Source organism: Pelodiscus sinensis, chromosome 3 (genome assembly GCF_052426305.1).
Source record: "Pelodiscus sinensis isolate ZL-2025 chromosome 3, ASM5242630v1, whole genome shotgun sequence".
Lineage (NCBI taxonomy): Eukaryota > Metazoa > Chordata > Testudines > Trionychidae > Pelodiscus > Pelodiscus sinensis.
In genome coordinates this window covers 79,064,506-79,081,832 of record NC_143054.1, presented here as the reverse complement: position 1 = coordinate 79,081,832, position 17,327 = coordinate 79,064,506, and the positions used below count along the sequence as shown (strand labels likewise).

The 17,327-nt window shown below is 39.3% G+C and overlaps 2 protein-coding genes across 2 annotated transcripts in view; one reads left to right on the top strand and one right to left on the bottom strand.

The window, feature by feature from the left end:
* Positions 1–1,237, top strand: part of SNX3 (sorting nexin 3) — a 28,894-nt gene extending 27,657 nt beyond the window's left edge. The window contains exon 4 of the mRNA XM_006123176.4: positions 551–1,237. Coding sequence (XP_006123238.2) covers positions 551–656 — 106 coding nt within the window. The 3' untranslated portion in view covers positions 657–1,237. The remainder of the gene's footprint in view (positions 1–550) is intronic.
* A 10,590-nt stretch (positions 1,238–11,827) lies between these two features.
* The window catches only part of NR2E1 (nuclear receptor subfamily 2 group E member 1), a 94,006-nt gene continuing 88,506 nt past the window's right edge, over positions 11,828–17,327 (bottom strand). The window contains exons 8-9 of the mRNA XM_089777152.1: positions 17,174–17,279; positions 11,828–12,121 (exon numbers count right to left, since the gene is read on the bottom strand). Of these exons, the coding sequence (XP_089633278.1) occupies positions 11,959–12,121; positions 17,174–17,279 (269 nt within the window). The 3' untranslated portion in view covers positions 11,828–11,958. The remainder of the gene's footprint in view (positions 12,122–17,173; positions 17,280–17,327) is intronic.

Genomic DNA, 17,327 nt, shown 5'->3' with positions numbered 1-17,327 from the left:
TAGGGAAGAAACAATGGTGCAAGTGGGAATACTGGATTTACAGGGAAACTGATGATGAAGAGTGTTCTAAAGTTGTTTAGGCTAGACAATAGGATTCATAAGCATGGATTCATTAGCATCTGGGGTGGAGATTCCCCATCGAACAATACTTCCCTGCTTTGTGCCCCAGAGTTCAGTGCAGTTCTTGCCATAAATTGCTGTTCTCCATTCTATATGCTAAGAAGCATCCCCATCCAATCTTTCTAAACCAGGCTAGGGGAGTTTCTGGAGAGGTTGAGATGTCTTTCCCCACCTTTTTTGGTGTCTTCTGATCAGCTTTGATTCAAGATGGGGTTGGGGGAGAAGTCTTTCAGTATTATGGCATAATAAATCTCCAAGGGGTGAGGATGGGAAGTTGAGGAGACACTTGAAGTCTCATTCTTAAACAACGTGATGCCTTTTAGGTGTATGCATTTCTAATCTGCAGTTGAGGATTTAGGGGCCTTCAGATTAAGAACCTGAAACTCTTGCTTTTATTTTCTGAAACTAATTCTTTTTCTCTTTTTCCTAGAGTTGCTGGCCACCCTCTAGCGCAGAATGAACGCTGTCTTCACATGTTTTTACAAGATGAAGTAATAGACAAAAACTACACGCCGTCCAAAATAAGACATGCCTGAATGCTCTAAATATCCACTCAAAGTAAATGTTAGTGACTAATGCACTTGGTTTCAAAGGTTATAGTTAAGCATGCAGCAGATACAGGCACAATAAGCCTCCTCTATACTAACATGAGTACACAGCTCAGTTTTTGCATTTATTTTGTCAGTAAAGAACTAATTTGCTTTAGCTAAATCACTCCATGAATCTCTTATAATTATAATAGCATTGAAGCTATTTAGAGTCCATCTGCACTACTAGTGGAGTATTTTCAACTCTTAGCAATGACCCTAACACAGTTTACTGAGTTGGCCTTACTTGGACTAACACTGTTCCAGTGTCACACATTCACATGCATTTAATTAAATCACTTAACTGTATCTTGTTAAAATAACTACTATAATCGTCTAACTTGTGTAATGACCCAAGGCAGTCTGTTTCAGAGATCCCCATGTTCAAAATGCACTTCTGCAATCGTCTTCAAGCTTGTAAAACACTTTATATTGAAAAATGAGGGAATTATCTTTATATTCTGTAAAGAAATCAAATTTATATACTAAAATTTGTGAAGTTTTGAAATAAAAGTGAAAATGCACTTCCAGTGTGTCTTGCTCTGCCATGGATATTAAGGGAATAAAACATTTTTCTTCCTCCCTCATGTTCATTTAACTCCTATTACTATATAAATAGTCTTTCCACTTCTTATGGTATCACAGCTGCTACTAATAAACCTGTAAGAAGGTTATGGTTCAGTACTTCAGCTGTATGAAAATAAGTAAAAGATCACATTAAAAACAAGGGCTGAGGATTAGTGGCAGTCAATGTATGCAATTTTTGAGTAAAAATCATGAATAATGGCAGTTTTAATCACATTATTAAATAGACAATTAAAACTTAGTATTTTGGGGTGTTTGTTCTACACTTTTTCAAATTGATTTCAACTATAATACAGAATTCAAAGTGTACACTGCACATTTTATTAACAATACTTGCACTGTAAAAATGGCTTTTTCAGTTCACCTCACATTCCCTAGTACTATAGTACTTTTAAGTGACTAGTTGGCAGACATGTTTATCAGTTAGCTAGTTGCTTCCCCTCTTTGCTACATCTGTCAGAGGCAGTTGGGGAAGGGGGTGGGGTAAAAGCAGGAGCCAGTGCTGGAGGGAGCCATCTTAAAAGCTGATTCTCTTCTCCCTCCCCCCCCCCCCCCCCCCAGCACTGTTGGGGAAAGAGGCAGGGCACAGCAGGGAACTGGTGACTCTTCTGCCTTTCAAATGTAGTAACAGCAGAGCTCTTCCTATGCTTCAAAAGCAAAGCATGGCACTTCTGCCTATGAAATGTAGAAGGAGCCAGCCAGGCTCTTGCTACACTTCAAAGGCAGAGATGCCCTTAACTAATCAGTGCAAGTTGTATCAACTGACTATTAAATTTAGATCAACTAATTGAACATCCTTATGCAATGCAATACAATCTCTTTATCATGAAGATGCAGCAACTTACAAGTGGAGGTTTTTGTTTTGTTTTTTTGGTTCATATCTGCACTCTATGTGGAACTTTAGGGTTTACAGGCCACTCAGTCCTTGTTCAATCAGTGAGGCAAACAAGTTTATTTACATTGAGTGATAATGCCATCTGCTTTCTATTCACTCACCTCAAAATGAGAACTGGCATTCAGGTGGCACTGATGTAGCTGGCATTGTAAGGTAGTTGTGTGCCAGATGTGCTAAACACTTGTGCCCCTTCATACTTGGGCCACAATTCCAAACAACATGCATCAGCATGGAAGCTCTTTTAAAAAAGTTAAGCTTTTGGCCCTGGGCTCTTTGGGGAATTGAATGCCTCCTGCTATTTTACTCATGTTCAGCCATAATTATGCAGTCTGATGCTTGTTTCTTCAGATATGCAGTGAAGGTACCAATATGAGACTTCTAAATAGCTACAGCATCCCAAGGTTTAAGAATCTGTAGTGCCCTCCAAAATGAGGAACAAGGAGTACAGCAACATTTGTTAAACTTTTTAAGACTGAGGAACACCAAACAATTTTTTTCCTGAGGAGCACCACACTTTTTTTTGAGTTGGGAGGGGGAAGGTTTGGGAGTGGGGGAAGTCACCTGCCTCTTTAAGAGTGGCCATTTTGAACTCTGTTCTCCACAGCACACCTCCAACTGCCTCACGGCACACTGGTGTGCTGCAGAACACAGTTTAAGAAACACTGGTGTACAGCATGTTTCCAGAAGTCTTAAGAGCAACACTTAAATGTAGAAACTACAGCACCTGCCACCAAAGGAAAAAACATTCTGGTGGTGACACCTGATTAGGATGATTAAAATGAACATGTCAGTCCAGTCTGCCTTGGCTAGTTATCCAGCAGAACCTATCAGCATGGATGCATGTCCTGCAGAATGATGGGAGAAGCATGAGGTAACATAGGAATCTTTAGTGCATCTAAGTATCTTGCAATACTGGTTATAAGTGATATGCAACAGCCTGTTTTCACTTTCAGGTGACAGTGCTTGCCCACTTCTTGTTTACAATATCTCCTATAAATGTTTGGCCAATTTCTAAGACAAATGAGTTTACAAGAAGGACTGAGTGGATTAGTAGGCACTGAAGTCTGACCTTGTTTTAATTTTTAATGCCTTTACTTTGTATGTAATAGTTATAAGTTCACTTCAGTGCTAAAGATTACTCCACAGTATCTTAATGGGAATTGAAACACTTATTTTTTACAAAATTTGTAATAAAGATCACTGTACACTATTCTGTGTAAAATCAATAGTTGAAAATGTAGAAAACAAATTAAATAGTATTTAATGGCACAATTAATTGCCATTATTTACTGTCCTAATAAGCCTAGCCATTGCAGATTTTGTTTATTGGCTCTAATTGAGCCTTCTGCATTGCTCCCTTCTCTTATAAGCATTAAGTGCAGTTTTTCTACAAGTTCTTCCTTTTCAAGGAAAAGTTCAGTGATCATGAAAATGATCTGAGATCAAACTAAAGATGGAAACCTGTTAATAGTTGGGTGTAACTAACATGATTATTCCTTGTACTTGAAAACTGTCCAGAAAAAAGTTTCCTTAATATAAAAGGGATGTTTGATGCTTATGAACTGGTATACCTGGATAACTGCATATCTAGACATATTTAACATGTATCTTGGGTTCTTAAACCCTGCAATTCTTTGACAGGCTCAAATACTGAAATGTTAGCTATTATGGCAACTTGGACTGGAGTAGGATTTAGTTCCTACAATCCAGGGATGATATTTTTATATACTAACAATTGTCCATTAGTGAGTCATTTGACAACAGCAGTGGTTCTCATTCTTTGGAGTTGCACAAATTCCATTTTCATGTAAATGAATTTTAATCTTGGCTTGCTGAAGACTGCATGTAGGATTCGAACTTCGCGTAATACTCTAGACCATCGGAAGGTAATGAATAATGAAACAACTGTACCTAGTTGGCTTTTTAGTATAAAGGCCCAATTTTGTATAATACACTTCTAAACAGCAGTTGCAATTTGATTAACACCTGTAGTCAAACATACCCCAGTAATCTAAACACAATGGCTACGTCTACATTGGCAAGATTTTGCTCAAATACTTTTAATGCAAGAGAATTTGCGTTAAAGTATTTGCACAAGAGAGCGTCAACACTGGCATGTGCTTTTGCACAAGAGATGTGCTTTTGTGCAAAAGCATCTGTGCCGGTGTAGATGTTCTCTTCTTGCGCAAGAAAGCTCTGATGGCCGTTTTAGCCATCCGGCTTTCTTGCGCAAGAAATTCATGTTGCCTGTCTACACTGGCCTCTTGCACAAGAACAGTTGTGCAAGAGGGCTTTTTCTTGAGTAGGAGCACCATAGTTCTTGCGCAAGAAGCACTGATTTCACACATTAGAACGTCAGTGTTCTTGCGCAAGAACTCCCCGTCAGTGTAGACAGGCAGCATGTTTTTGTGCAAAAGCGGCCGCTTTTGTGCAAAATCATGCCAATGTAGACACAGCCAATGTGTGTGTTTGGTGGCTTTCATTTTAAAAACAAAATCTGATTGCTGTTCCTGGACCTTCTTTTGCTGCAGCATCATCTCTCTAAGGCTATGTCTAGACTGCAAGCCTCTTTCGAAAGATACTTTCGAAAGAGCCTCTTTCGAAAGAGAGCGTCTAGACTGCACGCGGAACTTTCGAAAGAGCAAGCCGCTTTTTCGAAAGAAAGCACCCAGTGAGTCTGGATGCTCTCTTTCGAAGAAGCCCTATTTACATTCAAGAACGCCTTCTTTCGAAAGAAGCACTTTCGAAAGAAGGCGTTCTTCCTCGTGAAATGAGGTTTACCGCCGTCGAAAGAAAAGCCGCGTTCTTTCGATTTAATTTCGAAAGAACGCGGCTGCAGTCTAGACGCAGGTGAAGTTTTTTCGGAAAAAGGCTACTTTTCCCGAAAAAACCCCTGAGTCTGGACACAGCCTAAGAGGGGCCAGGAACAGTTTTTGGATATGGGGGCTACTGACCCACAGAAAAATCAGTTGGGGCAGAGCTGCATACAAGTAAGAAGCAAAACAAACACCTCATTGATGTGGCCCCTGACTGAGAAGGAGAAAGACACTCCTCACATTCCCCTCCCATACCAGAACCTAGGAGGGCTTAGGTTAGTAGATTTGTGTGCTCCAGTCCTCTGGTGGGGCAGCAGGGGGACTGAAATGTCAGTGCATGCTGTCTAATGCTGCGGGGGAGGGGTGGGGATTGAGCCTCAGGGACCAGATCCAGGCAAGCTGTGGGCCACAGGTTCCCCACCTTTGCTAAAAAGCATTGGACAGCTTAGTAGCAGCTATTACATTACTACATTCTGGGCTTCCCCTCTCCACCCCTGGGAGTGATTTGCGTAAGTTTCACATCTGTCCAAAATGTTGGGTGCACTTGCAAGACATTGCTCAAGATTGATGCTTCAGATGCTGAATCCATAAAATGTTGCCACTCAAATCAGTTGTTTCCTTTCCTACTAGTTGCACATGTAGATCACTAGATTGTTCTAGTCATTTTTAATATTGAATGCATATGTCTAGCACCTGTTTTTTAAGTTGGGGGTCAGTTGAAATCCATAAGTTTACTACACTGAATAGGAGTTCAACTAAAATTATTACTCTAAGCTGCTTTAAGACTGTTTTACTGCAATGCTAATACTTAAGGGCTGTGTCTAGACTGGTAAGTTTTCCTGCAAAAGCAGCTGCTTTTGTGGAAAAACTGGCCAGCTGTCTACACTCGCTGCTTGTATTTCCGCAAGAATACTGACGATCTCATGTAAGAAATCAGTGCTTCTTGCGGAAATACTATGCTGCTCCCATTCAGGCAAAAGTCCCTTTTGCACAAAGCCTTTGCGCAAAAGGGCCAGTGTAGACAGCGCAGATTTGGGGAAAAAAGCCCCGATCGCGAAAATGGATTGGCGCGTGTCTAGATTGGCATGGACACTTTTCTGCAAAAAGTGCTTTTGCGGAAAACCATCCATGGCAATCTAGACGCTCTTTTCCGCAAATGCTTTTAACGGAAAACTTTTCCGTTAAAATCATTTGCGGAAAATCATTCCAGTCTAGACGTAGCCAAGATATATTTTTGCTGCACAAGCCAAAAGGGTTGTTCATAGGTAAGCATGCTGAGGGACTTTTAGATATTTAGTGTCCAACTGAGGGATCTTTAAGGAGCTGTTGAAAGCTGTCTTGTTCTCATCACTGCACAAGTCTTCCTAAAGCTTTTGTAGCTCTAGCAGGCAAGCCTATTAAAGCAGAGCCTCTATAGTCTGCCTTAATTACCTTCTTATTTTGGGTATATGGCTGCTTTATCTGTGGAAGGACATTGAGATAGAATTGATGTATTTGGCTTGTCTGAACCCAGAACAAAGGTCTGGAGACTTGTGCTGAAACAAAAAAGCAGATGCAAAGTGACCCATATGAACTCAATGAAAAGCTGAGTCTCTACTCCTTTTATTCCAGCCCTCTGGTGCTTTAATTCCCTTCTACTCTCACATCAGGGACCTTCCAAGGCCACTACCCCTTTCCCAAAGGATGAGGGTTGGACTCATCTTCAGAGAAGGACCTTGGTGTACTTCCATTTAAAGCCTATCTGTAGATGAAGAGCCTGGCCACCTATCATACACAGAAGGATGGAATTTCTCTCTGCTATATAATCCCAAATATACCCATGGGAAAAGTCAGTCCTCACTCTACATCTTCTGGCGCAGGTCTACTGTGGTTTGTCTAACAGCATGGTAGCTGAATCCCTTTTCCTATGATTGAGAGGGTGGGGAAGAAATAGTGAAGGTGACTGAGCTTGAGTTTTGCCTAAACTTACTGTCTTACCAAGGTGACTAGAAGCACCAACTGCTTTACCAAGGTGACTGCAACAGCTACCTGCCCTGTAATTTGAGAAGTTATATAAGGAAGCACTGCACTAATAGTGGGGTTAATATGTCTTGGGCTCTATAGCCTTCAGCACTGCCTCACCTTTGCATTTTCTCTGCTAGCAGCTACACCATTCGTAAGGCAAGTCACTTCCTTCTGTGGACACTGCCACTTCTCCCAGGCTAAGTCTACACTTGCGTCTTCTTGTGCAAGAAATATGCAAATATGTGGAATATTGCCGAGCCTCATTTGCATGCCTCATGAGCTGCCATTTTTACAGAAGAGGCTCTTGTGCCAGAAGGAGCTGTCTACACTGCCCCTTCTTGCACAAGAACCCTCTTGTGCAATGCCGCTATGCTGATTATTTTCAGGAATTGGCCTTGTAGCCAAGAAGCTAATGGCATAGTGGGTTCATTAGGAGGAGCATTGCCAGCAGATCTAGAGACGTTGTTCCCCTTTATTCGGCACTCGTGAGACTACATCTGGAGTATTGTGTCCAATTCTGGGCTCCCCACCACAGAAAGGATGTGGCCGCATTGGAGAGGGTCCAGCGGAAAGCAACCAAAATGATTGGAGGCTGGAGCACATGACCTGCGAGGACAGGCTGAGGGATTATTTAGTCTGCAGAAGAGAAGAGTGAGGGGGAATTTGATAGCAGCCTTCAATTTCCTAAAGGGAGGTTCCAAATAAACTGTTCTCAGTAGTGACGGATGGCAGAACAAGGAGCAATGGTCTCAAGTTACAGTGGGGAAGGTCTAGGTTGGATATTAGGAAAAACTATTTCACTAGGAGGATGGTGAAGCACTGGAATGGGTTACATAAAGAGGTGGTGGAATCTCCATCCCTTGAGGTTTTTAAGTCCCAACTTGACAAAGCCCTGGCTGGGGTGATTTAATTAGGGTTGGTCCTGTTTTGGGCATGAGGCTAGACTTGATGACCTCCTGAGGTCTCTTCCAGCCCTGGGATTCTATGAATTGAAGAGGGGGAAGTGCAAAGAAGCCATTGAGAGGAAGGAATGACACATTCCTTACGTGCACCAGGACTTGGCAATTAACTACATTTTATGTACAAAAATAACCGGGGTACATTTCTTTCCTTTATAATTGCCTTATCAATAGTATTGCACAGATTTATGTGAGAATTGGATTTGTCCATTAAATATGTTTAGATGTCAAATCTGGTGAGTTGCTGACATACAGTTATGCAAACATACAGTTGTGGCATTAACATTGCAATTAGCAAGTGAGACATTTGCCATCTTAAAATAAGATATTTGGGGAGAATTATCACTGATTTTTCTCAGTTGACCATAATATTTTTACAAACAAGGGTCCCAGGAGGAACTCTAGTGAAAGCTGACTGGGTTTGGGTAAGCTCCTGCTGTGCTCTTTTGGGTTTGGACTCTGGTACTCTTGTTTCTTTTCAAAGGGGAATTGTTTGCTGCTTTCCTCTAAAAGGGTTAATATGCACAAGATGACTGAAACTACTTTTCATGCATACTATTTAGATGCTTCTTACAAATTAGGGGCTATGACTTTCTGAATATTTACCTTAAAAAGGGACTTGTGTGCGAGTGCCTACTCAATTTTCTATTACAGAATTACTTTAAAAGGTGATTTAGAAGTTTACCTATTTTTCTCCAATACTATGAAACTAATTCAGTAAACTAAGGTGTAGGTGCTTTATTATTTAAATAGTACATAGAAGACTTTGTAAATTCCATTATAGGTTTTTCAAAAACCTTCATTTTACATTAGTTACAGTTGCTCTGATCAATAAATTATACCATAAAAAATAGGAAATGCAAAGTCAAAGATGCTCGTTAGAAAATGCTAGCATGCATGTTGCCCAGGCAACCTTACTTCTCTGCCTCTTCCCCCACCACCACCACATACCGTATTTGTATTCATTATGACACAGTCTTTAATTACATGATCCCATATCTTTTACAAAGAAATCATGGTTCAGTCAGTTCATGGGCTCAGTCTGAAGATGAATCAAGATTTTGTAGTGAAGGCTATTGTATGTAAGATTCTTGTGTCATTTTTTGAAAATATTCAAACACTTGTAGTGAATGAGATGGATAGTAGGAAGGAAAAAGGGTGGTATTGTGGTTAGAGCACTTAAATGCCACCCTAGAAACTTGGATTCTATCTCTGCCCCTGAGTTCCTTTGCGACACACCATGGGCTCGTCTACACTGGCCCCTTTTCCGGAAGGGGCATGTAAATTTCACCTATCGTAGTAGGGAAATCCGCGGGGGATTTAAATATCCCCCGCGGCATTTAAATAAAAATGTCTGCCGCTTTTTTCCGGCTTTTAAAAAAGCCGGAAAAGAGCGTCTACACTGGCCCTGATCCTCCGGAAAAAGCGCCCTTTTCTGGAGGCTCTTATTCCTACTTCGAAGTAGGGCGCTTTTTCCGGAGGATCGGGGCCAGTGTAGACGCTCTTTTCCGGCTTTTTTAAAAGCCGGAAAAAAGCGGCGGACATTTTTATTTAAATGCCGCGGGGGATATTTAAATCCCCCGCGGATTTCCCTACTACGATAGGTGAAATTTACATGCCCCTTCCGGAAAAGGGGCCAGTGTAGACGTAGCCCATATGTTTCACAGGTAGTCACTTCTGCATGTAGTTAAAGGATTATTGTAATGCATACTCGGCATGGAACCAAATTAAGGTTGCGTATAAGCAACATTCATTCTGGCATTTCCAAATCTGGTGGTGCTTAACATTGGAACCAAATTTTAACTTTTTAAAATTCTCACTTTTTATTTTCTACATTTATGGTTTAGTTTATGGATAAGAGAAGTCTTAAAGCACATTTTAAAAACTTGCAATTCCAAAATGGTGGATCCTGCTAGCCTGCCAAGAAGCCTGGCTTCTCTGTATTTCCCTAATGACAAAGACTGTAGACATGGAAAGTCTCAATATCCCCAAACAGAAGAGGATTAGTCTTGTACACTTTCATTTGGCTGCCTTGGAAAGGCTGGCATGCAAAAAACAGACTGACCATCTGGGATATTGATACCAATATTGTTTATGTAAATGTCTACATTACATTCTAATGTAAACTTGTCTTAATTAAATACTATGGCCACAATGCCTTTCCTTCATAGAATTATAGAAGGTAAGGCTTAGAAGAGACCTCAGGAGGTCATCTCAATCAGCCCTCCACTTAAAGCAGGGCCAACCCCAACTAAATCGTCTCAGCCCCAGGGCTTTGTTAATCCTAGTCTTAAAAACCTCTAAGGATAGATTCACTTCTGCCTTTCATCCTTTCCTGTTCCTACTGTCAATTTCTTTCTTTCCCTACGGGAATTACATGCTCTCATCTTTGGACTGATATAATTGCACACCTAAAAAGAATAATTTTAATTGGGAAAAAAGTATTCTTCCCTCCCATCTCACCAACAGTGCCTTGTTAGCTGCATCGCTGGTTAACTAATAACAATCATTTTAACAAAGAAACATAACAATTGCCCAGCTAGCTTATACCTATGATCCATCAAGTCCAGAACTCTGTCTCTAAAAGGGGTCTGTACCAGCTGCTTCAGAAACCTTGTAGTTGATGGATATATCTGAAGAATATTTCTGTTTTCTGATAAGCAGTGTACAGTTTTACCTGTAGGAAACTAATCCAGAAACTGAGGGGGAGAAATGAAAAAACAAAAACAAAGGATCATTTAAATTCAATATATTTTTATTCTTTGTAAATACAATGAGTACAACTTTTTAACTTCACAAATCAGTTAATCCACTTTGTACAAGAAAAGTTTTACTCATTCTATGATAGTCCAAGTGCTGATTTTTCTCAGTGCTAGTTCCTAAACAAATCAAAATTTGAAAAGTACAGCAGCTATCTTTAAATGTTTTTTCTACATTTTTCGTAAGTATAGTCATATCAAATAAGCAGCTTATAATGTGTGTGTGAGAGAGAAATCAAAGCTGTAATTAAAACCTGGAGTTTTCTTTTTAAAAAAAGGCATTGGACAGTCTTGGAGACTATTAGCATTGTATCAATTGACCATCTTTATTTCTTCATAATTAAGTTCTTTCTGCTTTTTAAAAAAGTTATTTAATCTTTCTGTACACCTCATTGACAAAGAGTTTGGCCACCATTGCCTTTGGTTTCAGCACTATGTCAATGGGACAGCGATCGGCTCACTGAATCAATCATCCATTTTATTTGGTTTTGCTGTTTTAGTCTTTCTTACTTGCTGTATATTTGTTTGTGTTCTATGTAAAGCTCTTCCGTCTTTTGAGATGTTAACCACATTGAAATTCCGGTGAGATTTGCATTAAAGTTCACCAGTTTATTTTACAGGGAGGCCTAGCCTGTTTAATCCAAAATGTAACTGTCAGCATATGCTACTTTTAAAATCAGTTCCGAAGGCCACTTTATGATGTATTACAACAGAAGCAGAGTTTTGGTAACCTGGATTTAGATGTTGTCTATAACATTATGAATATATTCACCAACATAAGCTACTTTTAAAACAGATCTAAGGGCACCTCGACACATTATAACAACACAGTGGTTGGTTACCCAGTGTTCCAAATGAAAGAACTAAAGTACCTTATTTTTCTTTATATCTCAGATCTGCCAGTTAAATGATAGACTAGCAGAGTCTTTCTTAGTTATGATTGACAAATTAATTGCCACCACCCTGTAGAAACAGGAAAAACAGTCACATTCCAGTCAATTCAGTTTTTCTGTAGAGCAAAACATTCTATCCATGCTCTAAATCATTCTGTTCAAGGAGCAAAATCATATCTAATGGGATTTTTTTAAAAAAATTCTCAATGAATTTAAAAGTTAAACCATTCCCAGGCTTATGCTTCCTGTAGATTTTGTTAGTTGAGGCTTATTCTCCATGGATAAAAGTTCTTATCAAACTGTCTGTCCATCCATCTTGATTGTTTATTTTTAAGGTGTTTTATATATCACTGGATTTGTACATATCTGAAAGCAGTCTTGTAATTGGCACATTCCCAATGGTCTTTTTGAAAAATACTTCTTCTATTGTAGATGGACTAATTGAACGTAAAGCTGGCAAAAGCAATAAGAGTTTTCCAAAACGGCAGGGTTGTGTGGGGTACCTAAAATACAAAATGACAGGGAATGTTACTGAGGGGTCATATATTTTTCCAAATTCCAAAATCACTTACCTTAATGAAATACAAAACCAAAATTCAGCGAATTGTAGGGTTTGGTTCTCATTGAGTGAAATCTTGCTTGCCTTCTCATATAAGTAGACATGTTAACTTTAATAGGAATGCTCACAGTAGGGAGGTAACCAGGCTTTGGACCAATGTTTCTACATGTTGCTCTTTGGCCATTTTGTTTGATCTCATGGATGAATAACATATAGAAGGGAAATTCTGTTCTGACTTACACATCAGACAATAACCATGAATTGGGTGTAACTCAGAAGAATTTGACCCATGTTAAATAAACTGTGTTTATTAGCTTGCAAGTTAAATCTACCCAGTATGCTGTATTAGTCAGCTTGCAGATGTTTGACTCCAGTGTCACTTCTAATAATTAACATTTTGAGCACATTCCTTCCCTGGAAATATACATCTATAAAAGGCTATTTTCTATCCTCATTAGCTACATAATTCTTCCCAGCTTTTAAAGATAAAACAATATGGGCCTGATTCTGATCTTGCTGATGCCTATTTTTCACCAGTGTAACTCTGCTGACTTTGGAGGTGTTACTCTGGAATTTTGCACTGCTATAAGTAAAAGGAGACTCAGGCGCACTTTCAGACACATTTGTAGCCAAATTCTCTGAGCTTCCATCACTTTCACTCATGTAAATCAGGAGCCATCTCATTGAACTCAAAGGACTTGCACTAGGGTAAAACAAGAATTAGAGCAGATTCAGGCCTCTGCCTTCACATGAAGTCAAGTCATTAACAGTCCAATAACAACTATGAAGTCAATAGAGACTTTTGTCATTTACTTCAATTGAGGCTAGGATTTCACCTTCAAAATGTCCAACTCTTATAAAAATATATCAACATGCAACAGAAATTTCTAGAGGTCAAGAACATAAGAACAGCCATACTGGGTCAGACCAAAGGTCTACCTAGCCCAGTATCCTGTCTTCTGCGAGTGGCCAATGCCAGATGCCCTAGAGGGAGTGAACAGAAAAAAATAATCATCAAGTAATCCCTCTCCTGTCATCCATTTCCACAGGCTAGGGACACCATTCCTACTCATTCTAGTTAATAAGTATTTATGGACTTAACCTCTATGAGTGTATCTAGTTCTTTTCTGAACTCTGTTAAAGTCCTGGTCTTCACAACATCAACAGATGTTCCAAAACTATTGCATTGACCACCCCCAAAAATATATAAGGGGCCCTATCTCCATCAAACATGGTCACCAATATTTTTGTATGGTCCCCTTTCCAGAAAAGTGGCATAGACTGTGAAATGCCTAAAACGGGAGAAGAGGGGAGGGGAGGGGAGGAGAGGGAGAATAACACTGTTCCTAATTGCTGCCATTATTTAGACTACAAGATTTATTTACAGTGTATATAGTCATTAACTTCTCTTTTACCATTGTGGTTAAGAACTAACCATTTCACTCCTGCAGAAATACCCATGGAAAAGTACTATCAAGTCTGTAGTATTGCTTTGGCATCCATTTTGACAGGCAGCCTCTCTATATTGCTCTACTGCTCTGTGCCTTTTTGTTTACTTCAGAAACATGGATCACTCTGGAACCATGAGACTGTAGACCTCAGTTCATGCCTGTTCACACAACCCACGTGTTGGTTTTAACAAGGCTGGATTTTTTTCTCTCACCAGTGTAAAACACTGACGTGAATAGAGTAAAACTGGTGTAAGTTGAGGACTTCCAGAGAATTTACCAGTGCGAAAGTTGCTGGCTTTGGAGAGAGCACCAGGCCACTTAAAGCAGTGCTTCTTGCCGCCTTCTTGCACTGACTGGCCATATAACACTAACTCCTCCTGAGCTCCAATGGCACGCTATTTATGTGAAGGGGCTTCAATGGCGGTGGGGAGAATATGCAACACAGCTGCCACTCTTTCCTTTTTAGTATGTACTGGACGGACTGCTTGATATTTTTATGTTTGCTCACATCTGCCGTGAAGGCTACTATCTACAGTCTAAACAAAGGAAGTCAAAGCTTTCTGACAGTGAACAGGTAGTTTTTTGAATATGCCCTTATGTTTGCAAAATAATTACAGTCAGGGTGGTTATGGCTGGGCTTTGCAAACTTGAATTGATTTGAATTGATTATATTAATGTTCATTTATAAGCATCTCTTTATTTCTATATATTTAAATACTGTATCCACAGTTGCATGAAATTATGGGAGGAATCAACATACTAAGTAAATATCCTTAAGTCAAACTTTAACTTCTCAAACAAAATACAGGACTATGTAGCACTTTAAAGACTAACAGGATGGTTTATTAGATGATGAGCTTTCATCTTGTTAGTCTTTAAAGTGCTACATAGTCCTGTATTTTGTTTCAGCTACACCAGACTAACACGGCTACATTTCTATCACTATTTAACTTCTCAAGCAGCCTTGTTCGTACTTTGCTTAGCTGTAAGTTTTAGTTCTTAATCAATGGAAATATTTTTTCATCCATCTCCATGTACAATGAAATGAATTTTTACTAACATTTATCAAGGCTAGTTGTAGCAGTACTTAGATGATGTTGGTAGGGGAAATTTCCCTAGGACTAAGTTGTCATCTGGATTCACACATGTAACTCTTGGATCACGGAATTATGTCCTATACTAAGGATTTTATTTTTTCCAGTATAGGTTCTCATACTCTGCTCATCACCATAGTATTTGAGTGTCTTAAGCAGTGTGTTTAATGTCTGTCATGGGATGTGTTTGTTCTCTCATCTCACCACAGGGAGAAGTGTGTGCACTGGAATGTCTTGTTTTGGATTTTACTTTTAAATGATATAGAACATACAGAGAGAGAGAGGGAGAGAAATGTTGCTGTGTGTTTATGAAGGCCAGGTCAAAGAAATGTGCCTTGCACATGAAGGAGAAGGTTGGTGAGATTTTTGATGGTCCTTAGTTCTTGGGAAAATTCTTATCACAGTCTTGGGATGGCCTGCACAGACAGGCTTCACACTTACTGTAGAGAGTTCCATTGTATCAGAGAATAAAAGTTGTTATTGGAAGACTGGCCTATAAAACAGGTTAGATCAAGAAATACATAGAATGTAGGCTTTGTCTTTAATTAGATTAAGTGTAGAGAAGTATGGGAAATTGAGTTTGTTAATATGAGTGAAAGTTAGAGACAGTAAGATAGGAAAACTGAGACATGATCCAGGGTTATGATGCGGCTATGTTTTGATTAGAACTGTTTTTAATGGTTTTAATGAACATTTTTGAGAATAAGGAATGTTTTACTGAAGTGCTACAGCCAGGTGAGAACACTGATGTAAATGTTAATTTCAGTAGTGTGTAATATGAAGAGCCAATATAGAGATGGTGGAAATGCAACTCTGATAATGGATAGGTTTAATGTTGTTAAAACTGAGTAGTCTTTTAAATTAGATAGCGCTCCAGTTAACACCAAAAGGGAATTCTGTTATATTACAGAATTATACAATTATATTTTATCTAGTTGTCAGTGAACTGATCATCCTTTGATATACCATTCCAATGTGAGTATAATTGTAGTAATGTGTGAATGGTAAGTGTATGCCTGTTTGCTTAGCTAATCGTTTTTCTCTTAAATAAAGTTTGGGTCTATCATTTGAAATGTCATCTGGGGTCCTCTACTAAATTAAATAGTGTAAGTGATCTCTCAGCTAGAACCTAAAAACTAAGTTTGGCTTATTGTTCTCTTAGCTTTAATGATTTAACATTAAGTGGCAACCTTTAAAATTCAAGGTTATAAAAGTGAATTTAAATGTTGCCCCTTTTCAGAATACTCGTTGAAGAAGAAGCAGTTTGGTGATATTGAGGGAAGTACATCTGATCTATGACACTAGACAGAATCAGTCTAAAATGTTTTATCCAAAATGCAGGAGGACATTTTGAAAGGGAAAGATGAGGACAGGTGACAAAAAAGAATGAGTATATGGAAATGCAGAGACTGGAGGTTAGACCTTTTTTTCTTTTGGGTGCATCTCCATGTTCACTATGGAAACCTGAGGAGTCCCCGTTCCCCCTCACACTTGTCCCCCTACTCAAATTACCCCCTGCTCCAGACTTTGCTTTAAAGCCAATTTATTTCAAGCTAAGGACTGTACAAGATGCCTTTCAGAGCTCCTCACCATCATTTCTGAAAGGACCGGAGGAATCATAGTTGAATGAGATACAAAGCACACCCTTCCTCTCCACCCAGTTGCCTAATGAGTTGCTTCGACACTAGTCCTAGCCCTCATGGTCCAATGCTGGAGGAGTTTTGAAAAGTATTCAAAGCATGGTGCTCTAAACTGTGGTCATATTAAGACAATTGCACAAATAGTGAGAATGGCAGTGGTTTTCTACAAAGTGCTTTTCCTGCATGCCGAGTTTTACCCTTGTAAATTTCACAAGGCACTGACTACAGCTTTTATGGTTGATATACAGGTTTTTGTATCTCATGTTTTATACTGAGCAAGATTGAAATGAAGTTTTCCTTATAAACTATCATTATCATTCTTGTTAAGATGGCACTGCGCTAGGAGTCACAAGATCTGTGGTTTTCTATTTTCAGCTCTGCCATTTCTCACACCATGGGTTTTGGATAAGTCACTGCCTTGGTTTCCTTATCTGAAAAATGGGAATAATACTATAAAATATATTGAGATTCTAACATATAAAGTACTGTATGAGACTTCATATTATTTAATACAGTAAAATATATGTAAAATCTCCAGTTTTCTGAATATAGTATATATGTTCCTTTTCAGGTATCACATATCATGAAAAATTATCTCTCTTTTATTTTCCACTTATCTGAATAAATTCCATGTCCCCCATTTCATTTGGATGATCCAAGTTCTACTGTAGGCATATGATCACTGTGAGCATGGAATGAAATCCTGGCTCCACTGAAGTCAATGAACAGTTTGCAATTGACTTCACTGAGGTCAGGAACTCATCGAGGGTGTTTGGAGTGAAAAAAAGTATTCAGAGAAAATATTGATCACCTGGTGTGAATGTAACTGTTCAGAGTGAGTTGAGCTTCGTCTTGAAGAGCTGCAATGGCCGCAGCATTTCGAAAACTTCTCAGTTCAGAACCACTGTGTGTAGGTACTGGAAAGCAGATCAGTAACGAGTCAGGTGGCTTCTTAAGAGGGTCAA